The sequence below is a fragment of the Tenebrio molitor genome, chromosome 5, assembly GCF_963966145.1.
Source record: "Tenebrio molitor chromosome 5, icTenMoli1.1, whole genome shotgun sequence".
Classification (NCBI taxonomy): Eukaryota; Metazoa; Arthropoda; class Insecta; order Coleoptera; family Tenebrionidae; genus Tenebrio; species Tenebrio molitor.
In genome coordinates, this window is record NC_091050.1 from 5,020,649 (window position 1) to 5,041,692 (window position 21,044).

At 30.1% G+C, this 21,044-nt stretch overlaps 3 protein-coding genes across 11 annotated transcripts; all 3 read right to left on the reverse strand.

Annotated features, from left to right (window-relative positions):
- Nucleotides 1-815: 815 nt before the first annotated feature.
- Nucleotides 816-5,944, reverse strand: LOC138131381 (inter-alpha-trypsin inhibitor heavy chain H4-like). Of its 3 annotated transcripts, XM_069048355.1 has the most exons (18): nt 5,763-5,944; nt 5,468-5,707; nt 5,200-5,403; nt 4,866-5,129; nt 4,532-4,819; nt 4,235-4,474; nt 3,892-4,183; nt 3,540-3,833; nt 2,936-2,974; nt 2,788-2,829; nt 2,201-2,233; nt 2,108-2,131; nt 1,778-1,810; nt 1,596-1,634; nt 1,369-1,437; nt 1,257-1,319; nt 1,003-1,168; nt 816-949 (listed from the first exon to the last, which is right to left on the reverse strand). In XM_069048355.1, exons 1-18 carry the CDS (start codon nt 5,892-5,894, stop codon nt 898-900), a joined length of 2,514 nt encoding a protein of 837 aa, XP_068904456.1. In that variant the 5' UTR covers nt 5,895-5,944; the 3' UTR covers nt 816-897. The 3 variants fall into 3 exon arrangements, with proteins under 3 accessions (XP_068904456.1, XP_068904457.1, XP_068904458.1); XM_069048356.1 differs by lacking the exon at nt 2,108-2,131; XM_069048357.1 differs by lacking the exon at nt 1,778-1,810.
- A 1,269-nt stretch (nt 5,945-7,213) lies between these two features.
- Nucleotides 7,214-14,476, reverse strand: LOC138131380 (inter-alpha-trypsin inhibitor heavy chain H4-like). 7 transcript variants are annotated; one of them, XM_069048348.1, is made up of 18 exons: nt 14,251-14,476; nt 13,956-14,195; nt 13,684-13,887; nt 13,350-13,613; nt 13,010-13,303; nt 12,712-12,951; nt 12,364-12,655; nt 12,012-12,305; nt 11,336-11,374; nt 10,250-10,276; nt 10,149-10,175; nt 9,189-9,221; nt 8,600-8,629; nt 7,989-8,027; nt 7,793-7,870; nt 7,681-7,743; nt 7,399-7,567; nt 7,214-7,345 (listed from the first exon to the last, which is right to left on the reverse strand). In XM_069048348.1, exons 1-18 carry the CDS (start codon nt 14,380-14,382, stop codon nt 7,294-7,296), a joined length of 2,517 nt encoding a protein of 838 aa, XP_068904449.1. In that variant the 5' UTR covers nt 14,383-14,476; the 3' UTR covers nt 7,214-7,293. The 7 variants fall into 7 exon arrangements, with proteins under 7 accessions (XP_068904449.1, XP_068904448.1, XP_068904451.1 ...); XM_069048347.1 differs by having other exon boundaries at nt 8,600-8,632; XM_069048350.1 differs by lacking the exon at nt 10,149-10,175.
- A 3,042-nt stretch (nt 14,477-17,518) lies between these two features.
- LOC138131394 (glycine N-methyltransferase-like) lies at nt 17,519-19,268 on the reverse strand. Its single transcript, XM_069048376.1, has 7 exons — nt 19,114-19,268; nt 18,773-19,003; nt 18,508-18,635; nt 18,320-18,455; nt 18,143-18,260; nt 17,944-18,080; nt 17,519-17,768 (listed from the first exon to the last, which is right to left on the reverse strand). Exons 2-7 carry the CDS (start codon nt 18,976-18,978, stop codon nt 17,594-17,596), a joined length of 900 nt encoding a protein of 299 aa, XP_068904477.1. The 5' UTR covers nt 18,979-19,003; nt 19,114-19,268; the 3' UTR covers nt 17,519-17,593.
- Nucleotides 19,269-21,044: the final 1,776 nt, after the last annotated feature.

Genomic DNA, 21,044 nt, shown 5'->3' on the forward strand with positions numbered 1-21,044 from the left:
TTAAGTAGTTCAATTTTACAAAACAAATCCTCTTTATTTGTTTTTGGTTAACTCTTTAATAATTCTAATATTTCTTCTAATTCTAATTAAATAAGTCGAAATTCCAACATGATTAATGTACCTACTACTACTTTTAGAATACTTTTTGTAGTGTTTAGCTCGTGATTATATTTATGGGAATGCCGTTATGTAAGAACATTACAGTTATAATCATCTCTTGATACCTTCACTTTCACATCATACAGGTGATACTAAAATGTTGACTTGAGATTTTTTGTATCTAGAGAAAGTAATGCTAGGTACTCAAACCTAAGTTTGTCAAAGCCTTTGATGTGGTTGATTATGAAAATTTTATGAGACAAATTATTTTTTATGGTGTACTCGTACGCTCTAATCTGATTAATTTATTTTCAGTCTTTACAGGAAAATAAATATAAACATCGGGTGTTTATTTAAATTTCCGGTCAAAGTTGGCATTGAAGAGTCGATTGTGAACGCACTACGGATTACGGATCACGAATCAGCTGTTTCAATTTTACGTTTTTACACGAGTGATGCGTTCACAATCGACTCTTCAACGCCAACTTTGACCGGAAATTTAAATGAACACTCGATATTAGCTCCTATCAAACGATGAAAATAATGAGTTTCATGAAGAGAAATTCTAAAGTATTTCGTAATGGTCACTTGTCAGCAGACAGCAGACATTAAATTTAAATAAACAAAATATTAATAAATGAAGTTTGCAATAGTTTTTATTATGTGATAATGTTAAGAAACATTATTATGTATTATTTCCACTAGAAACAAATTACTAAATGTTTTGCAATATTTATTGAAAATAAAATTCAACAAAAAGGAATATAGATAGCGTAGGGGTTTAAAATATGTAAATGTTTAAGGTACTGGTCTTGATTTATTTTTCTTGGGACAGCACACTCCAGCATATCTGAAATAAAAAGGTTTTAAATTATTTTCTTGGTAATAGTATCAAAATCTTACTCATCGAGTGGACAAAAATATTGTAAATAAATATTAATATCTGTCAACATTGAGAATACTTCGGGACAGTCATGCAAAAGAGTACACTCCCCAGTACCATTCAAAGGAGTTTTAGAACATTCAGGATGTGCAGTTACGTCCCCACTTTGTCCCAATTTGAACGTACCTGAAATAAATTTGTTGATTTATCTATTATCTACAGCTGGTTATAAATATATAATTATTTATGATATTAATAAAATACATAAAATTACCTTGCGGAGTTGTTATGTTTTCATTTTTAATTTTTATTTGCTCCAGCCACTTAGGAACGGTTGCTGCAAACATTGAAATTAATTCATTTTACGTACGATACAATTTACTCACAATTTTCTGATGAAGGCGATATGGTCGTTTTAAAAAGTGGAGCTCGAGCAGTTGTATATGGCACAAAACCTTAAAAAGTTTATATTGGAACACAGTCATTAAAATATGGTAAGATATTATAATACAAATGCAATTTGTATGTCAATAAACTGTGACACTAGTTAGTAAATGAAATGTATTTTATTTATTTAAATATTTAATCCAAACTTATTAATAAATGAACCTACTTTGAGGAGAAAATCGAGGTGCAGGATATCCTGGAAACCCTGAAATAAAATGTTTATAAAATTACGTTAAGCACATCTTTTTTTTAACGTCCGTCAAAAAAAGTGCAAGTTTTTTCATTCGTTTGCGTTCATAAAATATGTGATTTTTGAATGGATTTAAAACTAAATTTGGAATATCTTACCAAATGATTGGGCTAACGATGGCGTTCTAAGATCTGCAAAAATAATTTAGTAAACTTCAGTAAAAAAAAATGCAAGATGGACTTCCAGAGCAATATTTTTTTTAAATAACTCAAAGCTCTATTACTATTATTACTACAGAGTTTTTAGTTCGTCCTTGAATTAGATTTACAATATCTATCCATGAGATATAAAGAGATTAGTAACATTATTTTAGTTTTATTTCCGTTTTATGCATTTTTATGGAGATAGGTATGTATGTAAATTATTTGAGTTTGTTAGCAGACATTTAGTTATAGATCAAAAGTGCTTTTGCAATAAATAATACTTACAAAATTTTCTGTTAGACATTAAATCTACAAAAAATAATTATTCGTAAATAAGGACCTTAAATGTTCATTATAAAAAAATTATTGAGTACTTACGTGTTGAACTTGGTCCCATATTATATGAGCGTGCTACAACAGAAATAAAACTGTTAATACATATAATATTAAAAGTAAGTTGTTACTTTTCAAAATTGATTGAGTTTCGAAACGTCACTCTTGCAAATGAAACATTTTTCTCAACTTCAAACTGACAAGCAAAATAAAAAATAAATCTCGTAAATTCATTTTTGTTATTTGTTTTTATTAATCGCATACCCAAGGGTTTTGAGCACTTTATTAATTTATTTTCACTGTTCTAATCAGGCCAAGTTGGGGTGCCTGGGATCGGCTAGGGGTCGAGGAATGGCCTGACACCTATTCCAAGTTATACTGACACATTCTTTTCAAATTTGTAACATTAAAGACAGCAGCAGTAAACCCCTCCCAAATTTTCTCGCGGACATCCGGTTTATGCGTAAGTTGAAAACGATGAGTTAACGATTAAAAAGAGGTGAATTGCAATGTAATATAAATTTTTGCAAGATTTTACTTCTTGAATATGAAAAATAAACAAATAAATGTAGGTTACATTTTGATTATATTTATCCCAATTTAAGCTAAAAGAAATAAGAACTATCACTTACGATTATAATTGTAACTGGACCTAGCAGAATAACCTGAAACGGCTAAAAATAATATATATTATTATTTTTTTATTATTTCACTTGTTTTCGATTTTATGAAAATTTTATTCATACGGCCAATTATATTACATATTTTACGAATACTTACGCATAGCACCACTACCCAGCATTCGACTTCCCTGACTATCTGTAAACCAAAGAATAAATTAATGTTTGTTAAAGTTTAAAATAATGAATATTATGCTTTTATGTTTTTAACGTCTATGTACACGGCCCGTAGGAAAAAGCGACACAGAAAGCGACACGCGAGAATGTAACATTTGTAACGTCCAAAGCTGCTCAATTAAATTTCGCAGGTATATAACGTCCACCGCTAAAATGTTCGTTTTAAAATCCCATCGTTGAATATGTAAAATTGGCATGGCTTTATTAGTATCGGAAAATGGCATGTCAAAGAATTTGCACGAAGCAGGAGAACACAAGTGGTTATAATATAAGTATCTCAAAATCTATAGACTTTGGACATAATCGGAGACTTGTATTCATCTAACCCAAACGCTTTATCTGCGAATCCTGTTTGAAGAGTAAACATGTATCACATCTGACATGCTTATACATCCTCAACAGCTGCAGGTACAGAGACGTTAGTTAAAGTTATATGCCGATTTTTTTGTTGCTACGGATAGCTACATTTTTATTAACGTTAATTTAATATAAAATCTCTTTCCTAAGCTGACAAATGCTCTGCTTACCTAACTTTGACTCGTCTACATTTTGGGTGTTCGCAGAATCAGTTCTATTTGGTTTGACAACAACCAAAGAACTCACCGGAGTGACGAATGAATATTTCAAAGCTAAGTCAAGTGCTTTCTTTGTTAATTCTGTCTTGTTCTCTGTAGTTTCCCGTTCTTTTAGAATCTGTCTAACTGTTAAATATGCCCATAACCTTTCTATCGAAGTAACAGGTTCACTTCTACTTGCATTGAACTGAATCCTTCCTGTCGTACATATGCTAGTAACGGTAAGTAATATGTCTGACTTGTTACCTTAAAAATTACAACGTAAACTTAAATAATTCCTGAAATAGATAAATAAATTATTTACTTGTCCTTCCTGCCACAACTAATTCTGAACCGTTAAATAGAATAGGATAATGAGTTTTTGTTACATCTGAAACTCCATCCACGTACTTAAAGTTAATGTCGCTCAATAGAGGTGAAGAAATTTGCTTGTAAAAGTCCTGTAACTGTAAGGAAGCGTCGGCTGCTTCGTAAATATGTCTTGAAAAACCTAAGTTCTGGGAGGATAGTTTTCTTAGGAAATCTTTATCTGCACCAGCCCCAAATGAAAGTGAGAAAATTGAAGATCGCTTCTTTCCCGAATTTAGTTTGGTCACCTAAAACATTTCAATACAGTACCTGAAATGAGGATATTCATTGTTATTTACTGTTTGCGTGATTTGATCGCCAGACCGCATGCCGACGTTTGGTAAACCGTCGGTTAAAAATATAATCATCGGTTGGTATTTATTTGGTAAGTTTTCTTGGGATCGCTTAATTAAATATAAGCCAATTTCTAGTCCAGCGATTATATTGGTCATACCCAAATCACTTTTATCTTTGATAATATTTTTAGCTTTTTCAATATTTTCATTTGTTGCCTCGACTGCTTCTGGTAATTTTGTTTCCTGAAATTTTAAACGCATTAACTATATTCAACGTAAGAAAGTATTGCTTGTACAAACCCTTAAATAAGGCTCAAGTTGTCCATACGAACTTGTAAGTAAGTCAACTCTTGAAAATTTATTTTTTGTAATATTCCATACAGAGGCTCCGTTGGCAAAACGAATAATATGAAATATATCATTGGGTTTAAGTTCTGATAAAATATTTTGCATAGCTTCTATTAACTGGTCGATCTTATTCCCTCCCATACTGCCACTATGATCCAAAACAAATACTACGTGTTTTTGTAAAGGTTTCAAATCAGAGGGTGCAAAGAAATGCACAAAATAACCATCACGAACTAAAACCTTAAGTGGACATAAAATTACGTCTGTAATAAAAATATTATTTTACTTCTCCTCCAGCAGGATCCCTTTCGACGTCGTATTGAACAACAAATTGACCCGCGAGTCCATTTTCCTTTTCACTACCAAGATGTTGGGCGAACATTTTTTGTTCACTTACATCAGGATTAAATTTAACAACTGCACTTGTTGAATTAATAGTCTTAATTTTAGCAGAAGGATCTAGTTTATCGTCGTTTTTTCTTATTTCATTTCCTGTTCGTAAAGATGGAGTCTTGACAAATGTTAATGGTTTAGTTTCATTGATGTTAACCTTGAAATATGTAGTTGTAATGTCAATAGTAGGTAATTCTGATTTTATTTAACGAAGAAAAATCATTTACTTGAACGCCAAGATCATCAACTGTTTGTCCAGGATGTATGTTAATAATGAGTTCGTACATTCCGATTTGACGTTGCAGAAGTTCTTCGTAAGTGAGTCTAAATATTGTTTTGCTTTCAGGTTCTATATTTACAGATACAGTAAATGTTTTTGAATCTCTTGCACTTAGCTCAACGTGTGCTGCACTTTGTCCACTTGATACAGCCTATTTCGATAAGAATTTGGTAACACTTAAATATCGATTATTACAACCAAGGAGTATTCGTTACCTGTTGATAAATTTTTTTAGCTTCTTCTTTCTCCTTAACATAAGCCTTGTATACTTTTCCATCGATTTCCATCTCAAATTCCGATATAAATGCATTTTCGGGTAAGATTACAGAAAACGTTGTTTCTGCCGCACTTTTCTTTAAATTTCTTACTTTGCTAGTTATAAGTGTGGTCGCGTAACGATTACTGACATTAGATTCAATTTGCATTGAGTAGATTTGAGGATTAACCCGAGGGTTCTATTAAACATACATATTTACATCATCCACAGAACTTATAGAAATCATTACTTACATCATCAGTTTCTCCATTTTCTTTATCTTTTACAGATTCAGTCGTTGATACCACCAAACTGCTGCTATCGGTGGTGGCAATCGATAATGCTATTTCACATATAAACAATAAAGTTAGACAAACGCACTTCATCTTGTATATTTTTGAAAACACACAAGCAAATAAGAGTCTACAATTGTGTCGTTGGATTTTATAATTATAATAGGTTTCCCCACCACCGGTTTAGATAATGTTACACAGAAAATTTAACAAAATTTTTGGGGTCACAGTTTATCGTTATAAATAATAATGTTTTCGTAAGATCCAAACGCATGATCATTAATTACAGGAATTACCAACTTTATATCACACGTTATTGCTGCGTTATATGTTTACTTCTAACAAACTTTTGAAAAGGCATTTTAAAAGTTCACTATAAATTAATTCAAGGAATTGTTTATTTTCGATGTTCCATCTTTTGTCATTTAAAAATACGTAACAGACTTAACCTTGGTGATACAAAGAAACGATAAACTTCTGTAGATTAAAATTACATGTGAGGTTTTACCGAACTCTGTAACAATAAGTGCATAGATGAAGGTATTATACCTTTCTCCATTTTCATTATACCACCTACCCTAAATTACGTAGATAAAAATCCTTACGTGAAATGAATGTTTTTCTATGAATCATTGGACCCCATAAAAATAAAAAAAAATTATGTTTAAATTGTAAAAATATAAATAAAAACTATTTTCCATAATCTATAATTAATACATAATAATGATTAATATGAAGGATGACACATATATAAAAAGATAAATGAAAGATGTTTGGATTTTTAGAACCATAATATTTGCTTGTTTCTGGTAGAAGAATAAGAAGAATTGAAGATTTAAATTCAAAGAAGTGTTTAACAAAACATTTAAGTGTTTAGTTATAGACTTAATTGTAATCTTTAAAATTTTCGTCTCAATTATTAAATATACAGGGTGTTTCAAAATTGGCGAATTCCGAATTCAGAGCGTGGTAGGAAAGGACCCAGTGGAGCTCGTAAATACTTAGAAAAAAATTGCTCTTCCTTCAATAATCACAATAATCAATGTCAGTGGACACAGCCTACTAACTTTAAGAAAATTTTAAAATGGGTTAAAATTATTAAATTATTAATGTAATAAGTAATAACATTTAAAAAAACTATCAGAACTTGTAAAAAATTAAGTAAGCTAAAAAAAAGTGTTCGAAAAATAATTCTGAAATTAGCAGTAGAAAAACCATTAACACGAAATAAGGATTATACCATGTAAATCCCTATGGTTCATTGATAAAAAAAATCACTGTATAGCAAGATTAGGGTTTAGCTTTAAACCAATAGCGGGCGAGTAGGGGTAGTCACCTCTATAGTGGGAATGTGCAGTGCGTAACCCTCAAAGCGCTATTATTATTATTTGTACTAAAAATAAATGACTAAATGTTCTGCAATATTTATTTTATTACAAGTAAAATTCAATAAAAAAGAATACAGGCGTAGGGGTTTAAAATATGAAAACATTTAAGGTACTGGGCTTGATTTATTTTTTTTGGGACAGCAGACTCCAGCAAATCTGAAATACAAAGGTTTTTAATTATTTTCTTCGAAATAGAATCAATTCCTTACTCATTGAGTGGACAAAAATATTTGAAGTAAATATTGATATCTGTCAACACTGAGAACACTTCAGGACAATCATACAAAAGAGTACACTCCCCGGTATTATCATTCAAAGGAGTCTTAGAGCATTCAGGATGTACAGTTACGTCCCCACTTTGTCCCAATTTGAGCATACCTGAAATACATTTGAGTAATTTACTTATTCCTTCACTATAATGTTGTTATGATTATCTACATTTAGTTATCAAGATATTATAGTCCTGAGATTAATAAAATATATAAAATTACCTAGAGGAGTTGTTATGTTTTCATTTTTCATTTTGATTTGCTCCAGCCACTGAGGAACGGTTGCTGCAAATATTAAAATAAAATCGTTTTACACACGACAAAACTTACTCACAATTTTCAGATGAAGGTGATAGGGTCGTTCTGAATTTAACTGGAGAGCGACGAGTACTTGTTACATATGGTTGAAATCCTAAAAAAGTTTATGTTGGATAGAATGAATGTCAATAAACTGTGAAAACTGCTAGTAAATAAAACTTAATTTTTTAATTTTAAATATTTTATCTAAACATATTAAAATATGAACCTACTTGGAGGAGGAGGATAATATGCTTCTGCTCTATGACGCCCTAGAATAAAAATTCAATAAAATTATACTGTAATAATAAGTTTATCATCTTTTTCATCAATTAAATAATCAATTTAAGATGTTTGTTTTAATATTCGTCAAGTATCAGATCTATCTAAATTTTAATCGACATAGAATATAGATTAGAATAAAATTATCGTTTACACTTAAAATTTGACAGGTTCATACGTTACAAGGCCACAATGAACCAAAATTCGAAATCCTGTTTTGTTTCTGTTCTAGTTTTATGTATTAAAAAAGGTAGATGGCTATTTTATATTTTCTGCGGTTTTCTGTAGGTACTTTTAGATTTACTATTAAGATCTTCAAATGACAAATATATGTAGTGTAAAATAATTAATATATAATATATACAGGGTGTATCTAAAATGTGTGTTAATCACAGAAAACGATTCGTTTGGCGAAAATTGGGGGGCAAAAAATCTTGGAAAATGTTTGCGAATTTTGCAAAATGTTATAGAGAAAAGTTTCATAAATTAGCGAGTTCTACCACTGGTTAAAATTAACACACGTATTTCAGATACACCTATATATAATGTTGTAGTATCTTACCAGTCAGACCGCTGTAATATGGATCTGCAGCTACTGTAAAAAATGTTTTTTAAATATCAATTGAAAGAAACTTAAGATGAACTTCCACAGCCACAACTTTTCAGGGTAATTTAAGTAATTTAATTTAATTATTTAATTATTCAATCTATGTCGAGTCTGTGTAATGCAGTTTGTAAAGATTTTGACATCTATTATGTTTCTGGGTGTTATTTTCGAAAATCTCTTACGATCTATTTTGTAAATAAAAGTTAGGATGAATATCATTCAGCATTAATTTAGTTTCATTATGGGTGTCACTAATGTCTGTAATTGGTTTTTCTAGAACTGTTGGGCAAATAAACATTATTATTATTATTATTACATATTATTATTATTATTATTAATTTAAGTATTTTGAAGACATATTTTATCTGAAAAAATTTCAGATTCAATTAACGTACCTACTTCTTGAAAAATACATTGTCAATTTTTCACTACAACATGATCTGCTTGATCACAAATTTTCCAGAACACTCATTATATGGCAACATAAATGCAGAGATCGATCAATAAAATTAATGGTTTTAAATCTAATTCTGTAATATCTTACCACCTCCCATGCTCATTCCTGGAATTCCACCAACTGCAAAAATTATCTAGTAAATTTTAGGAGAAAGAAATTCAAGATGAACTTCCACAGCAACAATTATTCAAGATAATTTATAACTACTCTTAGAGAAGTTTTTAATTTTGTGATTTAGATGTAAATATGTTCCTACAGTATCTATAAAAAGAATATATCTGCTGGTTCACGGCGAAGAGTCGTACAAGAGTGCAAATTTAAGTTAATTTCTTTAGTGTAAATTATTAGTTAACAATAAAATCAGTTGTTATTGTTTTTATAAAATTTCTTTAAATTATCGAACTTACAGTCAGAAGACGTTTCAATATAGTGTTTCGTTTCAGTGAATGATTGCTAAAGATAAAACACTTATGGCCGTTTGCACCGACGTTCCTTATTTTTAAACCAAGCTTAAAAACAATTGTTGCTACGATTTTAATAATTGTAACTAAGGTTTTAAGCTCTTCTTAATTTTAAACTACGACGGTGCAAACGGCTATTAATAATAAGAGTTAAGCCATATTGTTATTTCCAATTTCACTCATTTATAATGAACTCGGTAAAGATTATCTTTTTAACTGACCAGTAAGATTATTTTAGTTTCATTTCTATTTTATGCTGTGGAAAACTAAATGAAAATGTTCTTAATAGTAAAATATATTTTTCACGAAAATGACATTTACTTATAACGGGTGACTATTAAAATTTTCACTTAGGGTTAGCTATGGATCATTCTTTGTTTTACGTTGCACCTTAGACACTGACAAGTTTGACATTATAATTAACATTATCGGTTATGTTTCAATTGTACTGACTGACATTTGTCGTTCGTTCTTGCGTGTGTCTAAAGTAACAGAAAAAATAAAAACTCCTTCAAAGCCAACTCCAAGTGAAAATTTTAATAGTCACCCGTTAGTAAAAAGCCCTTTTGCAATATAAAATACTCACAGTAGCTTCTGGCATATAGTAGTGAATCTACAATAAATAATTACTTATAAATTAATAAAAATGTAAATATTAATTTAAAAAAAAAGTGATTGAATACTTACTTGTTCCACTTGGTCCCATATAATGTGCTGCAATAGAAATAAAAGTGTTAAGATAATATCAAACACATTTGCATTTTAGGTTGCAATTTAAACAAATATCATATTTTTTCTTTAAATTTTAGTAGTTTTAATTTTTATTCAGTTAAAGTATTTGTCTGCCTGAAGTGGATGTCTTTAATGTTACAAATTTGAAATTTTAGGATATAAGTTAGCGCATATGGGGATGTAACTTAGCATACCTGTCCTGTGTCATTCATTAATCATTACTCCACTCCCATCTGCCCTAGGCAACCCCTACTTAAAAAATTTTTATTCTATTTTGGTCAATAATCAAATGAGGGCATAAATTGGCCTTTATGGCACAGATTTGTCAAAAATCTGCGAAGCAACGGTTGGTTTAATTATTCAAACAATGGTATCAAACATTATTTGATTAAGGAAAATCATACATTATATACACAGTAACCCTAACAACATCAAAATAGCCAACTAAATTTGCATGGACACAAATTTTAGTTGATTTCCTTTAAGGAATACTAAATATTTGTTTGAATCTTTTAGAAATTATAAAATAGAATAAAACGTTGTATGTTTACCATGGGCATAATTGTCGATTATGGCTCTCGGGAATTTAAAAGCCCTCGTTCCTCGGGCTTTAAACATTCCCTCGTGCCATAATCTCCTGATTATGCCCTTAATACATAAATAACTAAAATGACACCCTACATTTCTAATGACAGTTTACAAAATTATAAAAATGAAAAACGAAAGGAGAAATTAATTCAGAATCCGATAAATCGTAGCAGATGATGCAAAGGATTTGTCAAAATTTCAGATTTTCATTTGTTGTCGCCACAAATAAAAAACTAAAATACAACTCGTTAGTCATTGGCAAGGGTAGTAATTTTATCCCCAGTGCCAACCTCACAGCACTTTGACAATTCAGGTCTCTAATAGAGGATCTTTACAATCTGAAGTGAATGCTTCTACTTCAAGCATTTACCTTTACTTTATACTTACTTCTGTTCTTAGCAATTATTTTAATTTTATTCATACGGTCAGTTAACTTATTTTACGAATACTTACGTACAGCACGGCTACCCAGCATTAGACTTCCCTGACTATCTGTAAACCAAAAAATAATTATTGTTTGTTTAAAGTTTGAGATAACGAATATTGTATTACATTATGGGCCGTATGATTTCCCATTCGTTAAGCCTTTCATTAGCTAAATAATTGATTACTCAAAGTGAGAGTATATGCCAAGCACTATGTTAGACAGAGACAAAATAATTTTACGACGTTCTTTAACTTTAATGAAAGGGAAATCAAATCATACGGCCCATTATGTTTTTTTACGTGAACTAACATCTATGTATAGTCGGCACGGAGATATAGTGATAATGTATTCAGTCCCCATGACGAGGAGGCTGGCAACGTTTAAGTAGTTTATTAGGGATAAGTGCTTGGACAAGATATTTTGCCTGTAAAGACTGCTTGAAGAACGCCAGGTAGTGCTGACCGTCTAAAGCGTTTCCTTTGTAATGGTTATAAACCAAATCCGCTAACAGTGACAATCGTTATGGAAGTTAAGTACGGGACTGAATACATTATCACTATATCTCCGTGCCGACTATACAGGGGTACACAGCGCTTAGGAGCGATACACCAAAATCGATAGGCACATACAAGACGATAGCTACATTTTTAACATTAATTTCATATAAAATCTTTTTTCTAAGTTGGCAAGTGCTCTGCTTACCTAACTTTGACTCGTCTACATTTTCGGTGTCCGCAGAATCAGTTCTATTTGGTTTGACAACAACCAAAGAACTCACGGGAGTGACGAATGAATATTTCAAAGCTAAGTCAAGTGCTTTCTTTGTTAATTCTGTCTTGTTCTCTGTAGTTTCCCGTTCTTTTAGAATCTGTCTAACTGTTAAATATGCCCATAACCTTTCTATCGAAGTAACAGGTTCACTTCTACTTGCATTGAACTGAATCCTTCCTGTTGTACATATGCTAGTAACGGTAAGTAATACGTCTGGATTGTTACCTTAAAAATCACAACGTAAAATTAAATTATTCCTGAAGTAGATAAATAAATTATTTACTTGTCCTTCCTGCCACAATTAATTCTGAACCGTTAAATAGAATGGGATAATGAGTTTTTGTAACATCTGAAACTCCATCCACGTACTTAAAGTTAATGTCGCTCAATAGAGGTGAAGAAATTTGCTTGTAAAAGTCCTGTAACTGTAAGGAAGCGTCGGCTGCTTCGTAAATATGTCTTGAAAAACCTAAGTTCTGGGAGGATAGTTTTCTTAGGAAATCTTTATCTGCACCAGCTCCAAATGAAAGTGAGAAAATTGAAGATCGTTTTGACCCAGAATTAAGCTTGGTTACCTAAAAAATGTCCGTACAATACTTGAAATACTCGTAAGTACATTTAATATTCTTACTGTTCGGGTGATATGTTCACCAGAAGACATGCCGACGTTTGGTAAACCGTCGGTTAAAAATATAATCATCGGTTGGTATTTATTTGGTAAGTTCTCTTGAGTTCGCTTAATTAAAAATAAGCCAGTTTCTAATCCAGCGATTATATTAGTCAGACCCATATTACTTTTATCTTTGATAATATCTTTAGCTTTTTCAATATTTTCTTTTGTCCCCATGACTGCTTCTGGTAATTTTATTTCCTAAAATTTTATAAGGCATTAACTAAAATGAAATTAATAAAGTATTGCTTGTACAGACCCTTAAATAAGGCTCAAGTTGTCCATACGTAGCTGTACGAGTATGTATTTCAACTTGTGAAAATGTATTTTCTGTGATATTCCATACAGAGGCTTCATCGGCAAAACGAATAATGTGGAATATATCGTTGGGTTTCAGTTCTGATAAAATATTTTGCATGGCTTCTATTAACTGATAGATCTTATTCCCTCCCATACTGCCACTATGATCCAAAACAAATACTACGTGTTTTTGTAGAGGTTTTAAATCAGAGGGTGCAAAGAAATGCACAAAATAACCATCACGAACTAAAACCTTAAGTGGACATTAAATTACGTTAATAACAAAAATATTATTTTACTTCTCCTCCAGCAGGATCCCTTTCGACGTCGTATTGAACGACAAATTGACCCGCGAGTCCATTTTCCTTTTCACTGCCAAGATGTTGGGCGAACATTTTTTGTTCACTTACATCAGGATTAAATTTAACAACTGCACTTGTTGAATTAATAGTCTTAATTTTAGCAGAAGGATCTAGTTTATCGTCGTTTTTTCTTATTTCATTTCCTGTTCGTAAAGATGGAGTCTTGACAAATGTTAATGGTTTAGTTTCATTGATGTTAACCTTGAAATATGTAGTTGTAATGTCAATAGTAGGTAATTCTGATTTTATTTAACGAAGAAAAATTATTTACTTGAACGCCAAGATCATCAACTGTTTGTCCAGGATGTATGTTAATAATGAGTTCGTACATTCCGATTTGACGTTGAAGAAGTTCTTCGTAAGTGAGTCTAAATATTGTTTTGCTTTCAGGCTCTATATTTACAGATACAGTAAATGTTTTTGAATCTCTTGCACTTAGCTCAACGTGTGCTGCACTTTGTCCACTTGATACAGCCTATTGCGATAAGAATTTAGTAATACATACTTAAATATACATTATTTTAAACCACGGGTATTCGTTACCTGTTGATAAATTTTTTTAGCTTCTTCTTTCTCCTTAACATAAGCCTTGTATACTTTTCCATTGATTTCCATCTCAAATTCAGATATGAATGCATTTTCGGGTAAGATCACAGAAAACGTTGTTTCCGCGGCATTTTGTTTTAAATTTCTTACTTTGCTGGTTATAAGTGTGGTCGCGTAACGATTACTGACATTAGATTCAATTTGCATTGAGTATATTTGAGGATTAACCCGAGGATTCTATTAAACATACATATTTCACATCATCCACAGAACTTGTAAAATCATTACTTACATCTTCAGTTTCTCGATTTTCTTTATCTTTCATAGATTCAGTCGTTGATACCACCAAACCGTTGATATCGGTGGTGCCAATAGATAATGCTAATTCACATATAAATAATAAAGTTAGAAAAACGCACTTCATTTTGTATATTTTTGAAAACACCAAAGCAAATAAGAATCTACAACTGTATCGTTGGGTTTTATAATTTTAATAGGTTTCCCCACCAACGGTTTAGATAATACTACACTGAAAATTTGACAAAATTCTTGGGGTCACAGTTTATCGTTTTAAATAATAATGTTTTCGTAAGATCCAAACCCATGATCATTAATTACCGGAATTACCAACTTTATATCACACGTTATAACGATGTTATGTTTACTTCCAGCAACATTTTGAAAAATCATTTTAAGTTTAAGTTTACTATAAATTAATTCAAGCAAGTGTTTATTTACGTGTATGTAATCTTGTTGGTACAATAAAACGAAACATTTCTGCCAATTAAAATTATTTGTGTAATTTAAGTACACACAATTTAAAAAACAGATGTTTGAATTTTTAAAGTTGCAAGAGCTGCTTGTTTCTACTCGTAGTAGATATGTACATCTTTTTTTGCTAACCTTTCGAAAGTTTAAGTACAATTTATTAATTTCCGCTGCTATTGAACTTTTTCTGAATATGTATATAAATATTAAATACGAAAGAAGTATTTAACTAAACATTTAAGTGTTCAATTAACAGTTATTGGGTAATCTGTATAAAAATATTATTTCCATTATTAAATAAATGTGTTTGTCTTTAAAGTTATGTAATTATAATTCTTTATATTTAATCAAATATTATCTGCCGTTCGACATAATAATAAAATATTTACAATTTAATTTTATAGTAGCAGCTTAAAAATATGTATAATGGTATCCGGAATTTTACATTTCACAATCTATTCATTTTTAACACAATATTTTGACAAATTAAATCCGGTATTTTTGCTCATTTATACTTTGGAGATGATTGTGCACGTGGTACACATTTTTTCCTTCATGAAGACAACTACATTATCTGCAAATAGATAGGAGTATATTTTTGTAGGATAAAGTACTTTATTGATTAATTCATTAAGTTCATTAGTTCGTTAAGAAAAGGGTCGGACTTAATACGGAGGCTTGAGGAGTTTCAGTTTTCAACCATTTCTAATATTTAACAATGTTTTTGAAATTATGACACCGCAAATAATGGAAAATAATGAAAACCATGGCAAAATTATCTTCATTTTAAACACACTGAGCCGCTACTTCACATTGGCAGAAGTAATCCAGTTTAGTTATTAATGTATTCATTTATTTAACAAAAAGTATGTTATATCACATAGCGTGCTACTGTATGAGAGAATTATAGATGGGTGTCGTAGAATATATCCCATACTACTGCAAAATGTTAGAAATGCATTTGAGCCAACACTTTATTATTGTTTTAAAGTCTAATAATTAACATTTTGACCATTTAATAACCTAATGGTGCATAAATAGTATTGAAATGATGAAAAATATTATTAACTTTATGTTTTGTTTGTACTGACATTTTAATCTTGCTTTTTACTCTTTGACATTTTTTGGTAACAGATAACAAGCTTGTTACATTAATAAATAAAAATATTCATCTTTATAAAAAAAAAACATCTGTCGATATAGTAACCTAGATAATTTATAATTCAATATTTGTTAACAATAGAATATTTACTAATGTTTTCTGATTGTGCATTCGGAGATTTTCACAAACTTTTTAAAAACAATAACAACAAATTTTGTTGTTATTATATTCATATTACATTAACTTTAACTCGATACCACAGAAATAAACTTAAATTTTCCTCTTGCACTTTCACCTAATTCTTATTCATCATCTTCTCTCGCCGATAATAATAATTCTTTATCACTGAGCCGAGCTCTACTTATAATAACATTTTAGTCATTTTTTTGTTTTTACTGGGAGCTGCTGAAGCTTAGAGCCTTGTTAGCTGTGGGGATCTTAAGAGGTCTTTTTTACATTTTGGCTTTAAGTATGATTTACAATATAGTTTTATGCTATTTGTTGCTCCTGGGAAATGGCGCCGCTATCTATAAGATATATATTTTCTGAGGAAGGAAGCTTTTTTTGCCGTTATCACTTTTTCAGTGAATCATCATATAACTGGCATACTTCGCCGTGTATGATGATTCCTGATCCCTTCAAGAAGACGGTCATTTACAGATCTTTGGAAGATTTGACTGTTGGTTTGTTTGTAGTCGCTAGTGAGCCTGATATGGTGAAATAAGTAGGTGGTTATGGCCTGGTTTGAAGAAAACCTTAGTTCTAGCGATACGTTCCCAATTTATTTTCTCCCATAATCTTCCCACCCTTAACCATTAGACCGCCGGTTCTTTCGGATTACTGTATTGCTATGATTAATAACTCCCGCGTTTCCGCTAATTACTAATTAATTAGCTGTTAGAAGCAGTACACCGCTAAAAAGTGTTTTTTGTTATGTTGCGCTGGTCAGTTTTATTTGTCTTACATAATTTGTGCCAGTGTGCTATTAGTGGTGAAGTTTAAGGGGCGTGTAAACACATTTTCCTTTCTTTCCTTATGCTGAAAAATCATGTTAAAAAATATATTTAATAATAGTTAATTATTTTAAATGTATGAGTGAAAAACCCAATATGCTTTTCTATCTTTATTTGCAAGTTACAATGAACGATGTATTTATTTATTTGTACATTTTAAAAATTATCGACACACATGATATGCTATCATAATGCTGTATACATTTTATTTGTTCTACAGTTTTTCCTAATAAGTGGTGTAGGTCAATTATAAACACTGATAATTTTACTAATATTAATAATCTATCACCAGTAATAATAAGTATATCAGGAATCATTTATCAATGTCAATACAATTGTTTATGCAACTGATGTCAAATATATTTATTTTTTATTTCTCAAATGAAGTGAAATTTCATTTAATAAAAACCATACAATTAAAATGTTAAAACTACCTATAGATAGGTAACTTGATTTGAAAATTCAGAAAAGGTTAGCAAACAGTAAGTACATATTAATTTTGGACTATCAATTTGATAATTTATTTCACACGATATTTCTTTGCGGATAAATACAATTCTATAAAAGTTGTCCAGACCGCACCTTTTATACGCAAGTGTTTTGTTGTGCTCCTATAAAAAATTAATATTCTTAACAATGATAAATTAAATGCTTAGAAAAATATATAAACAAGCAAAGAATTCTTAAAATCATTTATTTATTGTGAATATCTCATAAAACAATCTTGTCAGTTGAATTATCTATTAAGATAATTATAACATCTTCTTTGGCTTTTCTACAATATGAATGTAAAAAATTGGATTTTTAATTTCATTTAATTCTTTGAAATCGCCCAAAGTAATGCAAGATGAATTTTTTCCAAAAATTTCTTTTAGTATATTCCTGAAGTCTTCCATCATGTGTGGATAAAACATCAAACGTAATTCCCTACAAAATTTTAAGTCAGATAATTTTGCAGATAAAAAAATACAACAGTAAAAACGTGAAGTAAACGTTTAACGGACACGTGTCTCTTCCGAATAAACATAACAGATATTTTAATGGCATCAAATACCAACATAATAATCGAATTATATCTTTGGAAAGAGTGTACTTTACTTACGTTTTAGAATTAGATTTCGTACCAACACCCTTATTTTTTTCATTTTGTTTACTTTCAACTATGTAGTCCCGAATAACTAAAGTAGGTTTTCCCATAACTGACAACACAGATGTTGTTATATTGGTAATAGAGCTAGCCTAAAAATATAGTTTTTCAATTATTCAAAACTATTAAATATTTATAACTCGTTTTCACTAACATCGTAATATACACATTGCTTGGGCTGTGTACCATTTAGGAGTTGATCATAATTTCTGTGGTCGACCAAAAGTAATCCACCTACTTTCAGACATTTTTCAAAATTTTTAATGGCTTCTCTGAAAAGAGATAATTCAATAGACTAAGTGAATGTGTAAACATGCCACGTTGAGATTACTTATGTTCGCGTTGGTCACCATAAGAATCCACCAAATGGGCAAAAGAACTACCAAAGCAAATTACAGCATCAAAACCGTCCCCAACAAGATCTTTAACGGTCTCATAAACATTTAACCAATTAGCTTCTCTGATTACTGAAATACATACAAATTAAGAAGTTGAAATCACAAACAAAATTAATTTTACTCCAGTTGTCAAAAGCTGGTTCTTTCCTCCTGTTCCATCTAGTTTCCAAAGCATATTTCAACATTTTATCAGAACCGTCAGTTGAAACAACATCAAAGCCTTCTTCAAGAAGCATTACAGAGTCGATTCTGTTAAAAATTTGCAAATTATAATCATAAATATATTGAAATTGAAAATAATGAATCATACAATTTCTTTTTCTTAAGACATGGTGTACGTTCAGGTAGGTTTATATTTAAATAACACTGTAAGAAATACTACTAACCCTGTTCCACAAGCAACATCTAAAATTCGTCTGCATCCCTTCTTCTTTAACATGTCGAGTAAAAACTTTTTGTAATTTTCGGTTCTTATATTTGTATCTCCTATAAAGTCTTTATATACCCCTGCCATTTTCCCATCAGCATATTGATCCGTAACACCTTTAACCACTCCTGTTCCACAAAGAGTTTGAAAATCGATGCTTGGCATTTTTCCGAGAGGTAGTGAAAAATTTCTAATAAAAAAATTAATTTTAAGCAAGAAAAAATATAAAAGAAATTATTGGATTAAATTAAAATAATTTTCTTTTATATTCTGTTAATTCAAAAATGACAAAATACTCACTAAAACGAAAACTAAGTACTCAAGGCTTAAGTCTTAAAATGAGGAGTTTTTATACTATACTGAACGTTTGTAGTGGGAGTATATACTGATATTTTTCGGACTTCGCGTTGGATCATGCGATGCGCGTTTACATTTTCTTATGTAATTTAAATGTAGTCCTATTGGTTGATGTTATAAAATTTATGATTTTTAATGAAGAATTTTATCAATATTCAAAACATATAAAGTCCGGGTTATGAATGACGTCATTTAACATTTTTGCGATTACTTAATTGACATTTTTTTTTATATCTCTTCTGATAATTTATTAACGATAACTAATTATATATTTTTTTTAAACCAGCTTTTATGATTTTTTAAACTTGCAGTATTATCAAAAGTAATTATTTTATATATTATGAGTATTACGGCGTGATCAAGAATGACTGAATCTATTGGAAACAATGAAATTTGGCAAATTTGAAATTTACCATCAAAGGTTCATTTTTGTAATAGCAATAACCGACGTAACCAAAATTGTTTTTAATGTCGTGTCAAGTTAAACTGTTAAAACATTCGGTCAGTGTCAATTACGAGACAAAAAACACCAATTTTTTTCAATTGTTTCATTGCCAACAGACTCAGTCATTGTTGATCACGCTGTACATTATTACAAAAAAATTAGAGATTGCTCAGTTTTTAGTGAGAAACAAAGAATTATATTTATAATTTGTTTACTGAACTACAACCGTTTCGACAGAAAACTTCATTTTTAGCTAATACAATTTAATAATATAAATCTCAATTACACATGGCAGATTTAATAATGCATCGATGTAAAACAATCTTACACAATCCCAGTTATTGAGAAAATGATACTCCTATCATCTAATATTAACAGATATAATGGTCTACTTGCATTATCAATCAGGCGGTGATTGCTACATTATTTTTTGGTATGAATACATATGTATATGTATATGTATGCATATGTAAAAAAAGGATTAAATTCAATTTGGTTACAGGGCGAAAATATCTACTAACTTTTTTCATTGTCCAAATGTTTAATTTTTAATAAATAGAAATGGAGGTATGTATACTTATATGTAATTATATGTATACATACCTCAATTTCTGTAAAGATTATATAATTTTAATACTTTTTACTTTTACATCTATAATATGACTAAATGTTCGGTGAGAAATATTTTTTTAGACCGAAAATTACAAATTAAAAAAAATCACAAATTAGTTTATCATTATGAATATTGCTATCAAGCGATAATAAAAAGTGTTAGCAAAACTATCCTAAACCTAACCTGGCGGTAAGTCCAGCGTAAATTTTTGTAATAAAATAATAATAACATATTGAAGGACATCCAAATATGGCTTCAATAATGTTCTATTGTAAGCAAGCAGAAACAAGAAAAAATGGGAATTTATTGTCTACTATTGTGAAATCCCAAAACGCTAGGTAACAAGTTTGTCGCTTTTCAAATTATACTGATAAGATTGTTTAAAAAAATGGTATCGCAGTAACGAAAAAATATACCTAGTTTCGCATAACAAATGAAATTTTTAAAAACTAATCACTATCGGGTGAAACTTTTTTCAATTGGTACGCGTTTTTAATTACCAATTTGTGTTGAGAACACTGTCATTTTTAAACATTTGAATTTTTGTACAGACATATAACCCACTGAGTCCATGAAAAATTTCAATTTTCTATAACGCTACATCAAACTACTAATCAAACTAAACTAAAGGGACTGAACTCATTTGCAACAAATTCCATATAAATTTATTTGAGATTACTAAAATTGTCATGATCTGTTGCAATTGATAGTAAATAAAAATTAATAGTAGATGGAGTATAACAGCTATAATCATTTAGTACCATAAAATTTAAATATTTTGTTTAAACTTTATTTAAAGCAAACAAATTACAAATT

Excerpts from the sequence above, each read along its gene's own strand:
- LOC138131381 (XM_069048355.1), bottom strand. The coding sequence starts at position 5,894 with ATGAAGTGCGTTTGTCTAACTTTATTGTTTATATGTGAAATAGCATTA. Across the intron at positions 5,708-5,762 it reads AAAATGGAGAAACTGATGAT|AACCCTCGGGTTAATCCTCA; the intron begins GTAAGTAATGAT and ends TATGTTTAATAG. Across the intron at positions 950-1,002 it reads TATTTTTGTCCACTCGATGA|ATATGCTGGAGTGTGCTGTC; the intron begins GTAAGATTTTGA and ends TTTTTATTTCAG.
- LOC138131380 (XM_069048347.1), bottom strand. The coding sequence starts at position 14,382 with ATGAAGTGCGTTTTTCTAACTTTATTATTTATATGTGAATTAGCATTA. Across the intron at positions 10,176-10,249 it reads TATGGGACCAAGTGGAACAA|ATTCACTACTATATGCCAGA; the intron begins GTAAGTATTCAA and ends TATTTATTGTAG. Across the intron at positions 8,633-9,188 it reads AGGAATGAGCATGGGAGGTG|TAGCTGCAGATCCATATTAC; the intron begins GTAAGATATTAC and ends CATTTTTTACAG.
- LOC138131394 (XM_069048376.1), bottom strand. The coding sequence starts at position 18,978 with ATGCCAAGCATCGATTTTCAAACTCTTTGTGGAACAGGAGTGGTTAAA. Across the intron at positions 18,636-18,772 it reads GATGTTGCTTGTGGAACAGG|AATCGACTCTGTAATGCTTC; the intron begins GTTAGTAGTATT and ends AATTTTTAACAG. Across the intron at positions 17,769-17,943 it reads ACGAAATCTAATTCTAAAAC|GGAATTACGTTTGATGTTTT; the intron begins GTAAGTAAAGTA and ends AAAATTTTGTAG.